This window comes from Alligator mississippiensis, chromosome 3, assembly GCF_030867095.1.
Source record: "Alligator mississippiensis isolate rAllMis1 chromosome 3, rAllMis1, whole genome shotgun sequence".
Classification (NCBI taxonomy): domain Eukaryota; kingdom Metazoa; phylum Chordata; order Crocodylia; family Alligatoridae; genus Alligator; species Alligator mississippiensis.
In genome coordinates this window covers 22,921,314-22,937,886 of record NC_081826.1, presented here as the reverse complement: position 1 = coordinate 22,937,886, position 16,573 = coordinate 22,921,314, and the positions used below count along the sequence as shown (strand labels likewise).

Here is a 16,573-nt window from a genome sequence, read left to right as displayed (position 1 = left end):
TTGGAAAGATTGGAATCAACACTGATAAATGGACAAGGAAGACAACTGGTGGATGCATTTTGGAAGTGCTAGTAATCAAGAGAGTAAGCAAGCCATGGACTGGTGTATTCTATTGTGGTTTTTGAAATGTTAAAAAATGATAATACTCACAATTACTTAAAAATCTCCATAATTATGATTTTGCATGATTTGTTACTAATTACTAAGCCACATGCTTAATTAGAAATACATAAGTATAAGTCTAGAATAGGTAGTATTAAGTTTCTATAATGCTTACCAGGCTAATGATGCGTAAGAACGTAAGAAGTAGAATAGATGAATTTCATATCTAACTTTGCATAATCAGCACAAATTCCAGTTGTCTGCCACAGACAAGTTTCTAAGAATCAGAAACTTAATATATGCTATTTTTCTCTGTCTGAAAATTTTCTAATATTTCCTGAGGCTTATCACACCTCTAAAGCAGCTTGGCTAGAAACCTGATGTATTTTAAATCACACTGTCAGAGATAAATTATGTTGTTTTAATAAAGTTATAAAGGAACAAATGAACAGCAAAGCATATAAGCTGTGCATTTGCCGTGTATGGGAAATAGCTTGAAAAAAGGAGGGAAAACTTTACAATATGTGGTAATTTCTCAGCCCTCCCTAGCTAGAGGCCTGCTGTTGAGACATATGTAAATGACTGCACTCTTTGCAAATAAGTCTGTGCATATACACAAGAATATGTTTTATGTTAGTGCTACAGGACAGACAATGCACAGCCAGCTAACGTGCCAACAGATCTGATGCATGTTTGTTTCCCTTAAGAAAGAAGGAACCAGATGTTTCAAAGTATGAGTTGCTTGTGATGCTTCCAATGTAAAAGAGTAAAGAAAAATGTTTTAACATTTCCTAGCCCAGTTTATCTGCTGCTACCTCTTATCCTCAAAGTACACTGCCATCCCTTCCATGAGCTGCCCTAATAATTTGTTCTGTCATTTGCCTATTTATGGAGCTCTGGCCATCTAATCAGGAAACTATTTAAAACAATGGCCAACTCCAAAGCTGGAATGACAAACACTCACATGAATAGTTGTAACCATCACTTTGTAAGAAATCACAGGCAAGCATGTTTAAAAAACAAAGCCCAACACCATGTTTTAATGGAACAGTAGAATACTAGGTTTCTTACTAGTTAGTCCATGACCAGACAAGAGAGCTATACTTTTCAGATGTGTAGGTTGTAGCCGTGTTGGTCTAAGGACATAGGCAGACAAGGTTCTTTGGGTGAATCTGATTCACCCAGAGAATACCCAATTACCGGTGGGGGTACATTTCTCACAAGAAAACCACTCTCTCCAACCTCTCGGTTCTAATCCTCAAAGGGAACTTACAAAACACTTCTCAGAGACGAGTCTATGAGCTTCACTTCATCAACCTCCTGGATGCAAAAAACATTGGACTAAATATAGACATTGGACTTATGACACACTATAACCTGCCTGACATCTGACTCCCCAGCTACCTCCCACTATTTAACTGCTACATTCATCCCCCTTCTCCCCCCAACCCAGCCTGTCTCTCACCCACAGACTCCTCAATTTAAATCTTCACTGACTGCATGCGGACCAGCCCAGCCTCTGGCTTCTTTACTATTCATTCCATCCAGGAAGAGCACACACCAACTGCAGAGACTTCCTCACCTTGACGAAGGGTTTTTAAACCCAAAAGCTTGCTAAATTTTTTTTTCCAACTATATAAGTTGGTCTAATAAAAGATATCACATTTACCCAAAGAACCTTGTAATATACCATTCAGATCGCATTTCTGATACAAACAGTCTGCAGACCTCCATCTGTTCCATAAGTGCCCTGAAACTCATCTTAGTTATTCTAAATATTCCCCAAGGCTGTGATTTTGTGTGTCCACTCATGTCAAGCCAAGCCAAGCCAAGCCCCTAGGGTTGATGATGGAGGGACAAAGCCAAGCACTGCCTACCAGTCCCTGAGTCACCTCCCGAAGGAGGGCAGCTAAGATCTTCTCTCCATGTCCCAATTCTCTACTAGATGTTCTGAGTTACTTGTCCATGGGTGAGGGCTATTTTCTTAATTCCACTCACATTCATCTCTTGCAATATGTACCATTAGAGGGTAACGGGAATTCTACACATCTGTAGACAAGGTTCTTTGGGTGAATCTGATATCTGTAGTGTATTTGTGTTTTTATTGTATTTATTTCGAGGTCTGCGCTCTAACATGACATGTCCAGCACTGTCCCACAGATTCTCCCTTGAAAAACTACCATTGCTGACCAGTGACACATTGGAGATTGGGTAGTACACAAAAAAAGACACATACATCATCCTGGACAGTGAATACTGGACAGGAACGGGGTGTCCTCGGTTATTTTTTCAAACAGACATCCATCACCCAAAGCTGTCTCCAATGTAGACAGGCCCCGTCACTTGGACTAAGGAACATTCCCTTGGAACGTGTCCTGGCTGGAATAAAATACACTTACAGATGGCGGGGCTTGCTGGTGCTGGATACAGCCAGCCAGCCTCGCTCGCTCGCTGCGGCCTCCAAGCCTATGACTGTGAAAAGGGAAGGAGCCCAGGCGGTGGCCTGCCATGTTCGCTCCCCCGGGGCGGGCGGGAATGGAGCTGGAGGTCATCAGGCTACTAAAGAGCGTTCCCATGAACTATGTACGGAGTATTTTCCTGTCCCTTTTCACTGGGGAAGTCCCCTCCCAAGGGACAGCCACAGGGGGTGGGGTGGGGGAGCTGCCCCATGGACCGGGAGGGCCAGGAGCGGCTTCCCAGACAGCCCCGTAACACAGAGCAATAATCTTTCTTTTTTGTGAGTCGGTTTTTACGTGCCCGGGACGCAGCATAACTTAAACGAGAAGCCCCGAGCGGGTGTTGCTCCCAGGCGCGGGGCGGGCGAGAAGCGTGCGGGGAAGGGGCGCGCGAGGACCTGCAGGTGAGGGGCGGCGGCCCCGGGAGCGCGGGCTGCCCCCACCCCGGGCTGGGCTGGGCGGGGCGGGGGCTGCGCCGCTGCTGAGCTCCGTGTCTCCTGTCACTTCGCCCCAGGCCCGGCCATGGAGGCGGCGGTGGGCAGCCTGCAGCAGAAGGCGGCCGAGCTGGAGCACATGGCCGAGGTGCTGCTGACCGGGGAGCAGCTGCGGTAGGAGACGGAGGGAGGGAGGGGAGGGGAGGGGAGGGACGGGGGAGCCCCGCGCTGCGGGGCGGCGGCAGGCGGGGGAGGTCCGGGCCGCCCGGGCGCATCCCGGCCGCGGGCTCGTGCCGGGCTGGGGGCAGCGGGGACCCTGCCGGCCGGCCGGAGGGCGGGCGGGCGGCTGTCACGGAGCCCTCTCTGCTCTGCCCCCTGTCCTGGGCTGGAGAGCAAGGAGGGGTTTCCCTGTGCCGTGCCCATGGGGAAGGCTTGTCCCGGTCTGCCAGCTCTTTGCTTTGCAGTTTGAGGAAGGGGCGACAGGGAGAAATTAAAAAAAAAAAAAAAGTCTTGAAGGAGTTGGCTAAATGATGCTGCTGGACTGCGGTATCCACCCGGGCTGCTGCAGTCCGGAGGCAGCTTGCTCTGCTCTGTTACTGAGGTGCTTGTCCTTTGGCCATTGTATGGTAGCTGGTCTGTGGAGGGAGGCACAAGGCAGGCAGGGGGGCACCTGAGACACTCACCGCTTCAGAGAGGCACCAGCACATCTTCCAGGCGCTGCAGCCAACCCCATCATGGTGAGATGCGATGAATGGGCTTGCAGGGAGATAGAGAGCAGTCATTTGAACACAAAGGGTGGGAAAGGGAGAGGAGAGGAGAGGAAAGGAAAGGAGGGAGTGCTGCTGCGGAAACAAAGGTGGGTTGAGACGATGTGGTGGTCTCAGGACTTTGGAGAAATGGAGAGAATTTGAAAAGGCAAAACAAAAAAAAAAGAGCAATATTTAAAAATACTGCTTTAGCTAGAATAGGAGCAATACGGTCTAAGAAATCTACATGAAGATCTAGGTTTTCTTCCATCGCTTGGAATAATATGGAACCACAGAGTCTGTAAAGGTCTTTTTTATGATAGAAGATTTTTATCTTGAATCAGCTGATCCCAACTTCCCCATCCCCGCCAAAATAATTCACAGTGCTGTGACTCAGATTGTACATGGCAGAGAAACTGTTAAAAAAATTGCATGAGTCAGACAGTTAATTTTTAATTTCTGGTGCTGTATTGAAAGCATGCTGTGCCCATGCATTATGAACAGCAATAAAGAAGAAAAATTTTAAGCTTTCATTTTCCAACTGCTTACATAACTTGTTGCAATGAAGAAAAAGAGAATGCATGGTATGGGTATAAGCAGAATGGGGTGGGAGGACTATTTTGCCAGCAGTTTCTTAAATTGTTTTCAGCAAATATCGGCTAATTATTTTTAAATGCTGGGTTATTGCTGGCTTCCGTTTCTCATCTTGAAAGAGTTCCTTGATCTGGGAGCCACTAATGTGAGACCCCTAGTCTCTTGCTTTCATTGCAGTGGAAATTGGCTATTTAAAGAGTAACACAAAATCATGATTAAGATTTGCTTATATTTTAAGTTATTATATGTCCCGGGCAGTTAAAAAATACTCAAAAAATGGAAAGATTAGGGCTCTTTTTCAGTCTTCAAATGTTTTATGGTGCTGGTTCAGAAAACATTTTCATAGCTTAGTAGCAGCTCCCTGATGTTCAATGAAATTCTCGACTGGTGTAAGTCAGGGCCCTGCTACACATTCAATTTAAAGCTGGATAGAAACCTTTTATAGAGCTGTTACACATTTCCAAGCACTAACTTTGTAGCTGGTTGCCTCTTTTTATAGCTGGATTTTACAGCTTTTATCTTTTTATAGCTGGATTTTATCACATGATTTGTATCGTGATAAAATTGCTTTGTACGTGTGGCTGGTCTAAATTTCTTGTGCAATGAACCAGGTAATTGAGTGATAATTACTTTGCACATGTGGCCAGTATTACTTTGATGTGTGGCTAGTCTAAATTTATTGAACGATTAACCAGTTAATTGTGTAATATATGTAATACACAGCAGGGACCTCAATGTAGTGTAGATGAAGATTTGACATGCAGTTTTAGGTTTCCTATCCTAAACTGGTACGCATATTTTTTTTCTTGGGAGTTGGTTTAGGGACCTATTTTTAAGTGTTGAGGCACCTGAAGTTGAAGTTAGGTGATGGGAACTGGGTGCCCTGGCACCCCTTAAAATCCCACTAGGTCCTTGCCTGCAGTTTAATCATAAATGTTTTTTAAAAATTGGCTTGTCACTGTTCCAGTAAAAGATGAAGGTTGTAAATGTTGCTACTTGGGGTAGCAGTATGCTGCTTATTTGACAATGGCACCATTGGTGTACATGGTATTTTGACAGAAACAAAAAATCATGACTGTCTCTGTCCTAAGAAGTCAATCAAGATCTATAAATCCACCCTTTTAAATCTAATGACAAAAGCCTAACCTAGGTTTCCTTTTTATTTTGCCCTCTCTGATGTTAACACTCATATCTTACTACATTTTCCAGATCAGATCTGTCAGACTGGCATCCTGTGGGACTCATGCGGCCTATGTGGTGCCAACATGTAGCCCATGGGCTATATGCAGCCTACAAGCATTTAAGTTGTGGCCTGCAGGCCCCAGCAGCAGCCTCTCATGCTGCCCTGCATCAAGGGAGGGCCTAGGTCCTGTGCGCTGCCTGCACAGTGCACACAGCAGGGGTCTACATGCCACCAGTGCAGCCCAGGCAACGGGGGGGCCTCATGCTGCCAGTGAAACCTGTGCGGGGAGGAGCAGGGGGGCCACGTGCTGCTTGCAGGGGATGGGTAGCCACCAGCTGCCAATGTAGCCATGCAGTGGGAACGATTCTGGGGGAGCTGCCCCCTGAAGCTTGTGGCCATGTGGCAAATCTCCATACTATGTTATAATCAAATTTTTATTGGACAAAGTTGCCCCATGGATCACCAGGGGTCCGTGTACTATAGTTTGGGAACCACGGGTTTGGATCTTTTGAGAGACAGAGCAGATTTAACTCTACCTTGTCCAGAAAATAAGGGCCTTATAGTTTGTGGCAGCAAACTGGCTAGTAGATATATTTTGTAGACTTGTTTTTCCTTTCTAATAGTGGACTTGTTTTCCTTTCCAAGAAAATGTACAACTATTAATGCTAAATAAACCACTTACTTGGTCTCATAATCAAAGCATTAGTATGATGGAAGCTTTGAGGACAGACAAATACGATAGCCAATCTGCACATTTATTTGAGGGAAACGTTATTTCTATTCTTAGTGATCTTAGAATGATGTAGGGGGACAGGTGATTATGTGTGCATATGGGCTGAAAGTGCATATGAGAAAGTGCTACATACTTCAGGACTGCATAACTCAATAGAGTGACAGAGTAAAATGAAACCATGAGTGGGGTGTTGCTTGGGTATGTGAAAAGCCTGAATATTAGGTATTTATAGTACTTTTGTGCTACATCAAATTGGGGTGTGCATGTCTCAGTTAAAATAGTTGTAATAAACTGTTGATTTAAAGATTCTTTGTCATATCTGAGCAGTAGTAGGTCATGCTACAAAACTTTACTAGCTAAAATAAAATTTTAGGCTCTGGTAGTCTCCTTCACAGGTAACTGCTGCTAGTGTTCTCACTTGAAGAAAGAACCAAATGAACAGCATAGAGCAGTGATTTCTCAGCTAGGGTGCCATAGCACCGTGGGGTGCCTTGAGATCCTTTCAAGGGTGGGTGTCTCAGAGTGTCCCAGAGTGCTATGCAATGTTATCTCTGTTAGGTGTGAAAACGTGATTCACAAGACAAGTCTAGAGATTTCAAATATAAGTCCATGGTATTAAAAACATTCTGACCTGTTGTGGTCTTTCTGAGTTCTTTGCAACAGAAAAAACCACTGTATTATTTTTCTGTAGTCAAAAAAATGAATGAAAACGAAGACCTGGAATTTTCCAAGGAGTGCCTCAAGTCTAAAAAGGGGTGCTTTGAGTTTAAAAAGACTGAGAACCACTGGTGTAGAGGGCTCAGCTCTTTTCAAAGACTAGGTTGTATCCATGAAGTTTTAGAAAATGCAGCCATGTTTCCTCCTTAGCATTCAAATGCATATCCTAATAGTCAGCTACATGAAATTTATGTCACTGACATAAATGGCACATCTGCACATGCAATTAGTGCACCTGAATTTTCTTTTCAGAAAACTCAGGCTCACTAAAGCACTCCGGTGCGCACATGTACGTGTCTGCTCCTGCCCCGCTCCAGGCTCCCCTGGGTGCCTGGCCCTGGGTAGAAGGAGGTACAGGGGCTGGTCCCGAACTCCACGTGGCTGGCAGGCAGCATCTCCACCCAGCAAGGATGGCTCTCCTGGCTACATAGACATTAGGTCCTGACCCAGTCTCCATGTGGCTGGGACTCAGCAGTCCCAACTTTCCACGTGGTGGGGAGATAGCTGCCCCTGCAGCCGGTATAGGTCTCCCCTGCACTGGGGCTTAGCCAGGAAGTAGTGGCCCCCTGCTGCCTGGGCTGACTGGGATCAAATTGGTCCTTGTCAGCATCTACATGTGAGCTACTTGCAATAACTAATGCACTGTTAATCTAGTACCTGTATTTTTTGCTACTAGAAAATGGCACATTAGCTTCATTTACTGTGCAGTAAGTCCCATAAATGTGTAGATGGTGATGCTTTATGGCGATCCTTTACTGCGCATTAGATGTGTCTTGTGTAGACACACCCTGAGTTTATTAAGTCCCTGCTGAGTATGCCTGAAGGAGGGTATCATAACCATTTGCCAGATGGTCAGAAAGTCTTAGGAATATGAAAGGTTAAACAATTAATTGTTTAGCCAATATGTTCAATGTTAGCTGGTTAGTTTAACGCTTATCCTTAAGCTTAAGGTGGGTCTGTCAGGGAAGGGAGGAAGGGAAGCCACGTGGTGTCCCAGCTGAAATTAGAAGGCAGCAGGGCAGGCAGGAGGAAGAGAGAGAGAAGGGAGGAGGAAAGGAGGAGGACTAGTACCCATTGCCTAAGAGGAAAGCAGCCAGTAGCCTAATGACTCCTCAATAAGCAATAAGCTGCTTGTTCACAGGTGCCCACTCCCTTCCAGTGTAGGGCTTCATGTGGGCTGTGTTGTTTGGCTGGGCTTGCCTCCTCCCTGCTTCCCACCAGTCAAAGGGCTCTGGGAGCGGCTCCCAGCAGCAGCTGCATCTGAGCTGCTGTGTTGTCGGTTAATCGTTTAACGGATATAATTAGAGGAGGTTAAACAAATATTTTTTTAAAAACAATATTTACATCCCTAGACAGTATTAGTGAAAGCTACAGAAATGTAATTGTTGGAATGTGTAATAGTACAATTGATGTCTATGGGAATTTTGTTTGATTATAACTGGAGCAGCCAGCCCTAAGTATCCTTATGTCTCAGTAGGTGGCAATGAATTACATTAATTAAACTTCAGTGTTTTGTTGAGAAGAGATGAGGGTTTCAGTACTGCTATGAACTTCTGTTTTCTACAGTCCCACTGTTTTCACGTTAAGAATATTGTATGTTGACTTAGTGTACAATTGATCTTTGTTTTGGCAACAAAAAGTTGCTTCAATTTGAGTCCTTTATATCAATATATAATTTGTGCAATTGTAGACTGTCTTCTGGCCGTATCACCTGCAAGTCATACCAGTCTGGTGTCTCATGTTTTTGTCAAGAGATGCACAGGATGGCCTGAATAATTATCACTGCCCCTTCACAGGATTTCTCTGTATTAAGTCAACAGTTGCTTCATTTCTCATGTGCCCTGTCCTTGGACTTTTTAGTCCATGCTTGATACAAGGAGTAATAAGAAATAGTACAACAAATGAACCAACACCTATGCTGTTGCTTAATTTGCCTGTGGACCTATCATATTGAACTCTGGAATAGGTGTAACTTCAATGGGATTTAACCTCTAGTGTTTCTATATGCAGCATTCTAGAGATTTGTGGATATAGACTTTTATTTCCCTTTTCATTTGTAAGCTTAAAAGCTGTCTAGAGACCACTGTCTAGAGCCAAGACCTGATAGCATAGATGGTGGAAGGCTGGGGCTAATGGGGCTTAGCCCCCCCCAAACGCAGGCAGCCCTTGTGTGGACTCTGGGAGGGGTGCTCACAGACAGAGACGAGCAGCCGGAGCCTGCAGGTGGCTGGGAACTCAGCCTGGCCCGGCCATGTGTGGAGCAATGTCCAGTAACTAGATGTGTGCATGAGAACAGGTGCCGGGCAAGGAAGGGGCATGGGAGGGCAGATCAAGGCCCCTGTGAGGGGCGGTGATGGTGAGTGGGGCCCCAGAATGAGTCACAGGATGCTCGCTGCCTGGGCAGCTCATTCAGGGCTGCAGGGAGGCTCCTGCTGCTGTGTGCACTGCCGGGGCAGGCACAGTAGATATGTGTCCCCCGCAATTTTTGCTGTGTGTGTGGCAGAAGCGGGCTGCCACTGTGGGCTGTGCTCCGCACTATGCTGCCAGTGCCCTGGCAGCTGTGCGATGCCATGTGCCTCCCACCGCTGGGCAGGCAGCACAGCCAGCACGCAGGAGGCACATAGTGTCGTACCGCTCCTGGATCACTGGCAGTGGGATGCAGAGCACAGCCCACAGCGGCAGCCCACCTCCACTGCACAAACAAATCAGGGGGTATGTGACCCCTGTGCCTACCCTGAGAGTGAGTGCAGTGGCGGGAGCCTCCTGTGTCCCTGGATGAGCATCCCACAACCTGGCTTGGCCCCATTCACCCCAGCCCCTGCCTTTGCCCCACTCCCTCCCTCACTGTAGGGGCCTTGATCTCCCCCACCCCATGCCCCTTCCCCACAACAGACTTACTTGCTGGGGGGGTGCACACTTGTGTGCACATGCACTCAGCCCCCCAAATCATATTGTCTTCCTCCACGTGTGCCTGACAGGTCTTCAGCTATTGGGAAGGCATGTATATCATATAACAGAAAGAGGGGCAACACTTAGTTTGTGGCACAAACATCATCATGAAGGAGTTATGAATATTTCCAAAATTTTAGGATATAAAACTGAGATTCAAGACAACTGTTTCACCATCAGCTTTGCAGGTTTTTCTTTCCCCTATACCACATTAAGAATTGGTCATTACTAGAGGCAGACTATATTAGACTTATGTTGTCTCATTTTGGGTGATGTTTTCCTGCAGACTTCTTAGATCAAGTGAGAACCGAAGGGCTGAAATCCTGAACCTCCTAAAATGTGTAGAACAGCGTGTTTTACTGTTAGCTACTCAAAGAATTTATGTTATAGAATTCCTATGAAATTTTCCCAATTCCTATGTGATTCTATCAAAGCGATACATTAAAAGCAGTAAGGTTTTGAAGTATAGCACTCAAAGGTTAGGAATGTTTTCATTAAATCTAATTACTTAGTCTTCAATTATATAATGAATATTTTTTTCAAATATTAATATATACATTTTTTTCCTACAACATTTGCAACATGTGTCATCTGTTGTATGTTTTCTGTCCTGTTTCCTTCAGACACATTTATATTAATTTTAATACCATAATGGTTCCATGTATACATCTTGATTTGGGGCTCGATTTTGAAAGGGGCTAGGAATAGGCAGCTCTCATTGATTTCAGTACACATTTATAGGTATTCAGCACTTTTGAAAATCAAGCTATTCAATCCTCGGGAGTGTAAGTTCTCTTCCTTAAGATGTGTATTTTAATAATTTAATCAGCACCAGATAGGAGACAGCTTTTTTTTTCAAACAGCAGCATAGCTTTCACTAAGTGCCATTCAGTGAACATGTGCTAGTATTCACTCTCGCTCTGGGTATATCATAGGTATCATGTTGTGTGAATGGTTTATGTTTTGCATAGTTTCTTTCCATAATAAATGACTGATTTGCTTTTATCTGGCATTTATATACTAGTACACAGTTACCAGATGCTGCAGATGTGTGGCAAGTATGTTAAAATGTCTGTATGTCATATATTACACTCATGTTTGAGACAGCCTGTTAGCACATAATTGGAGCCTGTCTAATAATGCCAAGGGGAGCAGAACTAATATTGCTTAGCTAGTTCTGCAGTGCTGGTGTCTAGACACTAAGGTCTTTTCCTAGCTCACTAGCTCTGTTCTCTTGTTGCTGTCTCTTTTTTGTGGGGAACAGTGGTCCCAGGCTTGCAACATGCTGCTGTATGACATTCAGGTACTTTTGACACATTCTCACTATTTGCAATATGTATTTTGACACTGCTTATAGAAAACGGGTACAGCTACAGGCACCAAAATAGCCTCACATTATGCCAACCTTTTTATGGGCCACGTGGAAGAAAAATTCCTCAAGAACTGCACCATCAAACCCATGCTATATAAATGGCATCTTCATCATTTGGAGCGAAAACCTGCCATCCCTGATTGATTTCCATCACAAATTCAGTAATCATCACCCCTCCATCAAACTATCTCTTGAATGCTCCAGCAGCAACATTTCCTTTTTAGACACTGTGATCAATATCTAGAACGGTAAAACACAAACCACCATATACAAGAAACCCATGGACCAACATACATATCTGTACAGAACCAGCAATCACCATAAACACACCAAGAAAGCTGTAATATATAGCCAAACCCTCTGAATTTGCACTGAGGAAAACACTCATGATTATCACCTCACAAATCTCAAAAGGGCTTTCACTCAACAAGGACACTCCTCCAAAGAGATAGGTTGCATTTCTGAAAGAGCCACCTGGATACCACATGAAGAATTGCAGTACAAAAAGAAAATCCCCACAAATTGTACATCATTAGTTATGACATACCATCCTTCCCTGGAACCTACAGGGAAAATCCTCAAACAATTGCAACCCATACTAGAAGAAGACCCTATTCTTAAAGAGATCTTCCCAGAACCACCCATCCTAGCCTTTAAACAAGCACCAAACCTCACCAATCTCATCACCAGAAGCAAAGTTCCTATGATCCAAAGTATAGCAAATGGATCCAGATCATGCCAGGACAAAGAATGTAAAAACCTGCCAGCATCTCCACCACTCCCACAATAACTACACCCATGAATGCCGTGTGCCTCCAGAGGCTTGTGGGGGGGGGAGGCACACAGCGACTGCCCGCAGGTGGCGGCAGCAGGGGCATGACGGTGGCAAGTGGGGAGCTCCTGCAGACAGCCACAGTGGTGTTGGCAGCAGGAGGGGAGGGGAGGCGAGCACCGACCAGCAGTTGCCGACTACTCGCAGATGCTGCTGGCAGTGTTGGTGGCAGCCACCGGTGATCAGGAACCGCTGGCAGATGCCATCAGCAGTGCCGGTGGTGGGGAGAGGAATGGCAAGCGATGACTGCCCACAGGCGCTGCCAGCAGCGTCAGCAGCGCTTTTTGCAGGGGGCGTACTGCCAAACTCAGGGGGTGCACGTGCCCCTTACACCTGCACCTCCAGAAATGTAATACATCTCATCTAGTGCAGTAAATGCCCTGATGAAAAATATGTAGGAGAAACCAAACAACAACTGCATACCAGAATGAACACACACTGAAAATCTATCAAAGACAAGAATAACCAATTACCTGTGGATGCACACTTCTCACAAGACAACAGGTAACCTCTAAATCCATATTTAATCCATATTTAATCCATGATACTAAAAATCATGGATTAAATATAGACATTAGATTTATGACACATTATAACCTGCCTGACATCTGACTCCCCAGGTACTTCTCCACTATTCATCCCCCTTCTCTCTTCCCCGCCACCCAGCCTGTCTCTCACCCACTGACTTCAGTCTACATCTTCACTGACTACCTGTCTTGTATGCAGACCAGCCCAACATCTGGCTTCTTTATTTTTCATTTCATCAAGGAAGAACACACACCAACTGCTGATACTTCCTTAGCCTGATGAAGGGTTTTTGAATCCAAAAGCTTGCTTAAAAATTGTTTTTCCAGTTATTTAAGTTGGTCTAATAAAAGATATCAGATTCACGCAAAGAACCTTGTTTGCCTATGTCCTTAGACCAATGCGGCTACAACCTACACCACTGAAGGTAACCTCTCTACGTTTTACCAGCTACATTCTATCATCAGGTCAACATTCCCCCTTTCCCCCTACCTACCTGTCTCACACCTGTTGTCTCCCGTGGCCTCTGATCCTCACTGCTATGCAATTGCATTTTCACAGACCTGCATTTTGCATATTGATATCTATTCCATCCAGGAGAGCACAAAACAACAGCAGGCTCTCCCTATGCCTGAAGAAGGGTTTTTGTGCCTGAAGGCTTACAGAGAACAATTTTTCCAACTATTTAGTTGGTCTAATAAAACATACCACATTTACCCAAAGAACCTTGCCTGCCTTGATACTGCCTAGGCACTCAAGTCAGGGGCTAGAGCTCTCTTATGCTAAGCACTGCAAAAATGTGGAATGAAAATTGCTAGAAGATAAGACAAGGTCTGTGTGCATCTTGTCTGCATTGCAGATTTCCTCTGATATCAGCTAGCTGTCCTATAATCGATGACAGTCACAAGTGTCAATAATAGACTCTGGCTGAAAAGCAAAAGACTGTGTGTGGCAGCTTTGCTTGGGGAGCTACAGTCAGTCCCTAAACATTCACTAATTGCAGATGTACTTCTGACCTGTAAAATCTGTCATACGAGCCCTGGAAGTGTGTAGAGCCAGGGCTCCAAGGTACAGCAGTGCAATTTTCTATTTTAGGCCCCAGGATGAGCTGCAGTGACCTGGGAGGAACCCTCTTGCTGCATTTCTCATATCACCAGAGCTGCAGACCACCGTAGGGCTTTAATTTTCTGAGGGAAACCGTGAAACCATGAAAGACGTGTTCTAACGTCTACTACTGGATGAGCAAAAAGGGGTCAAGTGGTCTTTTTAATGGGGACAAACTTTCTACTCTCTGTAGATTCCAGTGTATTATACAGTGCAAAGGCCAAGAACTTGAACTGTGAACTATTTAGGTAGAGAGTAAATTGGTGGGGGGAATATGTTGACATGGTGAAAGAGCCAAGGAAAAAAAGGAAGAGCCAAGTAGAATTTGTTCTTGTGGCATTTTTCAAGAAAGTTGCTCAGGCTTCTATCAGTTTTATGCTCTAGAAAAGTATCACAGAAAATTAAATGCCAAAATTGGCCCCTATAAGTACATTAATATAAAAAATACTAATGTTAAGATCTGAACAAATACATGCATTGTCTCCAAGTTAGAATTTTTATTCATGCTTTTCTCCTCAAACTAGAGTACACCAGGTTAAGATACCATATACTATAAATTAAATACAGTCTAAATCAGATCCCTAGTTATATTTGCACAACTAGAAGGAGACTAAAACAGCCTGTCTGTTGAGAGGGCACTGAAAGGGTTTGATCTGGTTAACCTAGCAGAACAGAGGCTGAGGGAGAACACAGCTACTCTCTCCAGTAGCATAACTGGGAGTGAGGGAAGCAATAGGGGCAACCTTCAGGCACTGCCATGGTGGGGATGCGAAAAAATGGGTGCTGCGGGCAGCTGTGTGTTTGCTGTCACTGCAGCAAATAGAAGTTGCTGCTTCTGCTTTGCCCTGTGTCCCTACACTGCTGTGTCCCTACACTGATCTCTCTAAACACATCAGAAAAGTATGAACAAAGTAGCCAAAAGAGCTGAAAGATAATACTGAATCAAGAACATTTGAGTTTAAATTGAGTATAAACTTTAGATTGGAAATGAGAAAATCAGGACGGCCTTTATTTAATCATCAGAGGAATGAAGTTCTGGAACAGCCTTTCAGTAGAGGAAATGGGCTCAGGTAACTGAAATGGTGTCAAGGGAGAGGTAGATGAGTTAAGGAAAAGGTATGTGACAAGGGTTATATGACATCACTGGCCTCGCAGTAGGGGGAATGGACTTATTGATCCGGGAGATCCCTTGTAGTCCTGATTCTTAGGTTTCCATGGATCCCCATTAATTTAAATATGTATGGTACAATGTAGGCAAACTATTTTCCTGTAGGAACCTGCATTTTTGGCATTCTTTTGAAATTGTAGCTCTGGAGGAGGAAGGTTTTGAGAGAACTGAAATTAATCCTGTTTGCTAAAGAGAGAAATCTCAAAAGGCACACATGTCCCTCCATCTGGAACTTCATAACATTGGAGGAAAGAACAGGTTGCAGTGAAAATCTGCACAATCAGTGGCTTTGCACATATAGTCAGTCGGATCCGTAGTTAGTTTCTTGTTACTTTAAACTAAGCTGTATTATTTGAGTATTATTATTATTTGACTATTCACTTATGGTGAAACCACCTTGTGATAAGCCGTATCCTTTCTCTTGCACACCAAACTGAATAAGCTGAGATGGGTGAATCCATACTTGGGGCCAAGGAGGAGTAAATAGAGCCATAGTAATAGTCCCTTGTACATGTGATAGGGGTTTAGTCCTTCAGGGTTGCATTCTATGCCCCTTAAATTGAAATGGTGAGTTTTTAATTGAATCAGTGGGTTTTATTTTTCTGTCACTGTCTACATGCCATTGTCCTGGTGGCTGCAGGTGCCTGCTGAAGGCAGAAGTAGCAAGGGGCCTGATCGTTTTTTCTTTTTTTTGATGGAGCCTGCCCGCCTCTCCTGCAGCTGGGGGGTGAGCTGCCAGTGGGCCAAGTGGTCCCTGAGCTGTGGGGGGCCTGGTCCTTCCCCCTGCGGCAGCAGCACCCCTGGGGCCAGCCAGGCAGGCTGCTAGTGGGCCGGTTGCTGTCTCAGCTCAGAGGTGGCCAATCCAACTCTTCTTTGAGCCTGCCTGGCCTTCCAGCATCCCATGTACCATCCCCACTGCCTTCTACAGCAACCGGCACACCTAGCCTCCCTCCTACCACTTCCCTGTGCTGCCCCAGAGTGACTCCAGGTGTTCTGGTAGCCACAGGCATCTACTGAAGGCAGAAGTAGCAAGGAGCCCGATTCTTTTCTTCGGCGGAGCCTGCCCGCCTCTCCCTTGGCCAGGGGGTGAGCTGACAGATTAACAGCTTCAACGTTCCAAGTTGCAACATTGAAAACTAAACTACATTGGGATGTAGCTTAGTTGGTGATGATGCACGCTCATTTAAACCCCCCAAACTCACATATGTGTAAAGTGTGACTCCATTAAGCCACACAAAGGGAAATTTTCATCATGTGTACATGGTAAGATCATCACATATACAAGCACCCAGGATTGCCTTGTAGCCAGTCACCATCACACCCTGCTCCACAAGGTAAAATAGACTTGGATGTGCTGCTGTTTGAATCTGTCGGGGTATCACTGCATAGGGACACGGCCCCCTGTGCCCCGCTGACATCCAGGAGCCTACACACACTGCAGAAAATACCTTGAGGACTTAGCCAAACTGGGGTCCTCCTAGCTCTCGCCTCCATGACTTTGATGTTTTATGGGGTTCTATGAGGGGTGGTGTTCACCCAGTCAGATCCGGCCACAGGCATCCCCCGTGGGGCTCGACTCCAAAGAAGAAAACGACAATGAATAAAAAAACACAAAACCTGAGCTGGCAGGCTTGGCTGCTGCCCTGCCTGCAGCTTGT

At 45.2% G+C, this 16,573-nt stretch overlaps 1 protein-coding gene across 1 annotated transcript in view; it reads left to right on the top strand.

Moving 5' to 3' along the window:
• Positions 1–2,899: 2,899 nt before the first annotated feature.
• DEPTOR (DEP domain containing MTOR interacting protein) overlaps positions 2,900–16,573 on the top strand; it is a 120,138-nt gene continuing 106,464 nt past the window's right edge. The window contains exons 1-2 of the mRNA XM_019495765.2: positions 2,900–2,962; positions 3,073–3,166. Coding sequence (XP_019351310.1) covers positions 3,081–3,166 — 86 coding nt within the window. The 5' untranslated portion in view covers positions 2,900–2,962; positions 3,073–3,080. The remainder of the gene's footprint in view (positions 2,963–3,072; positions 3,167–16,573) is intronic.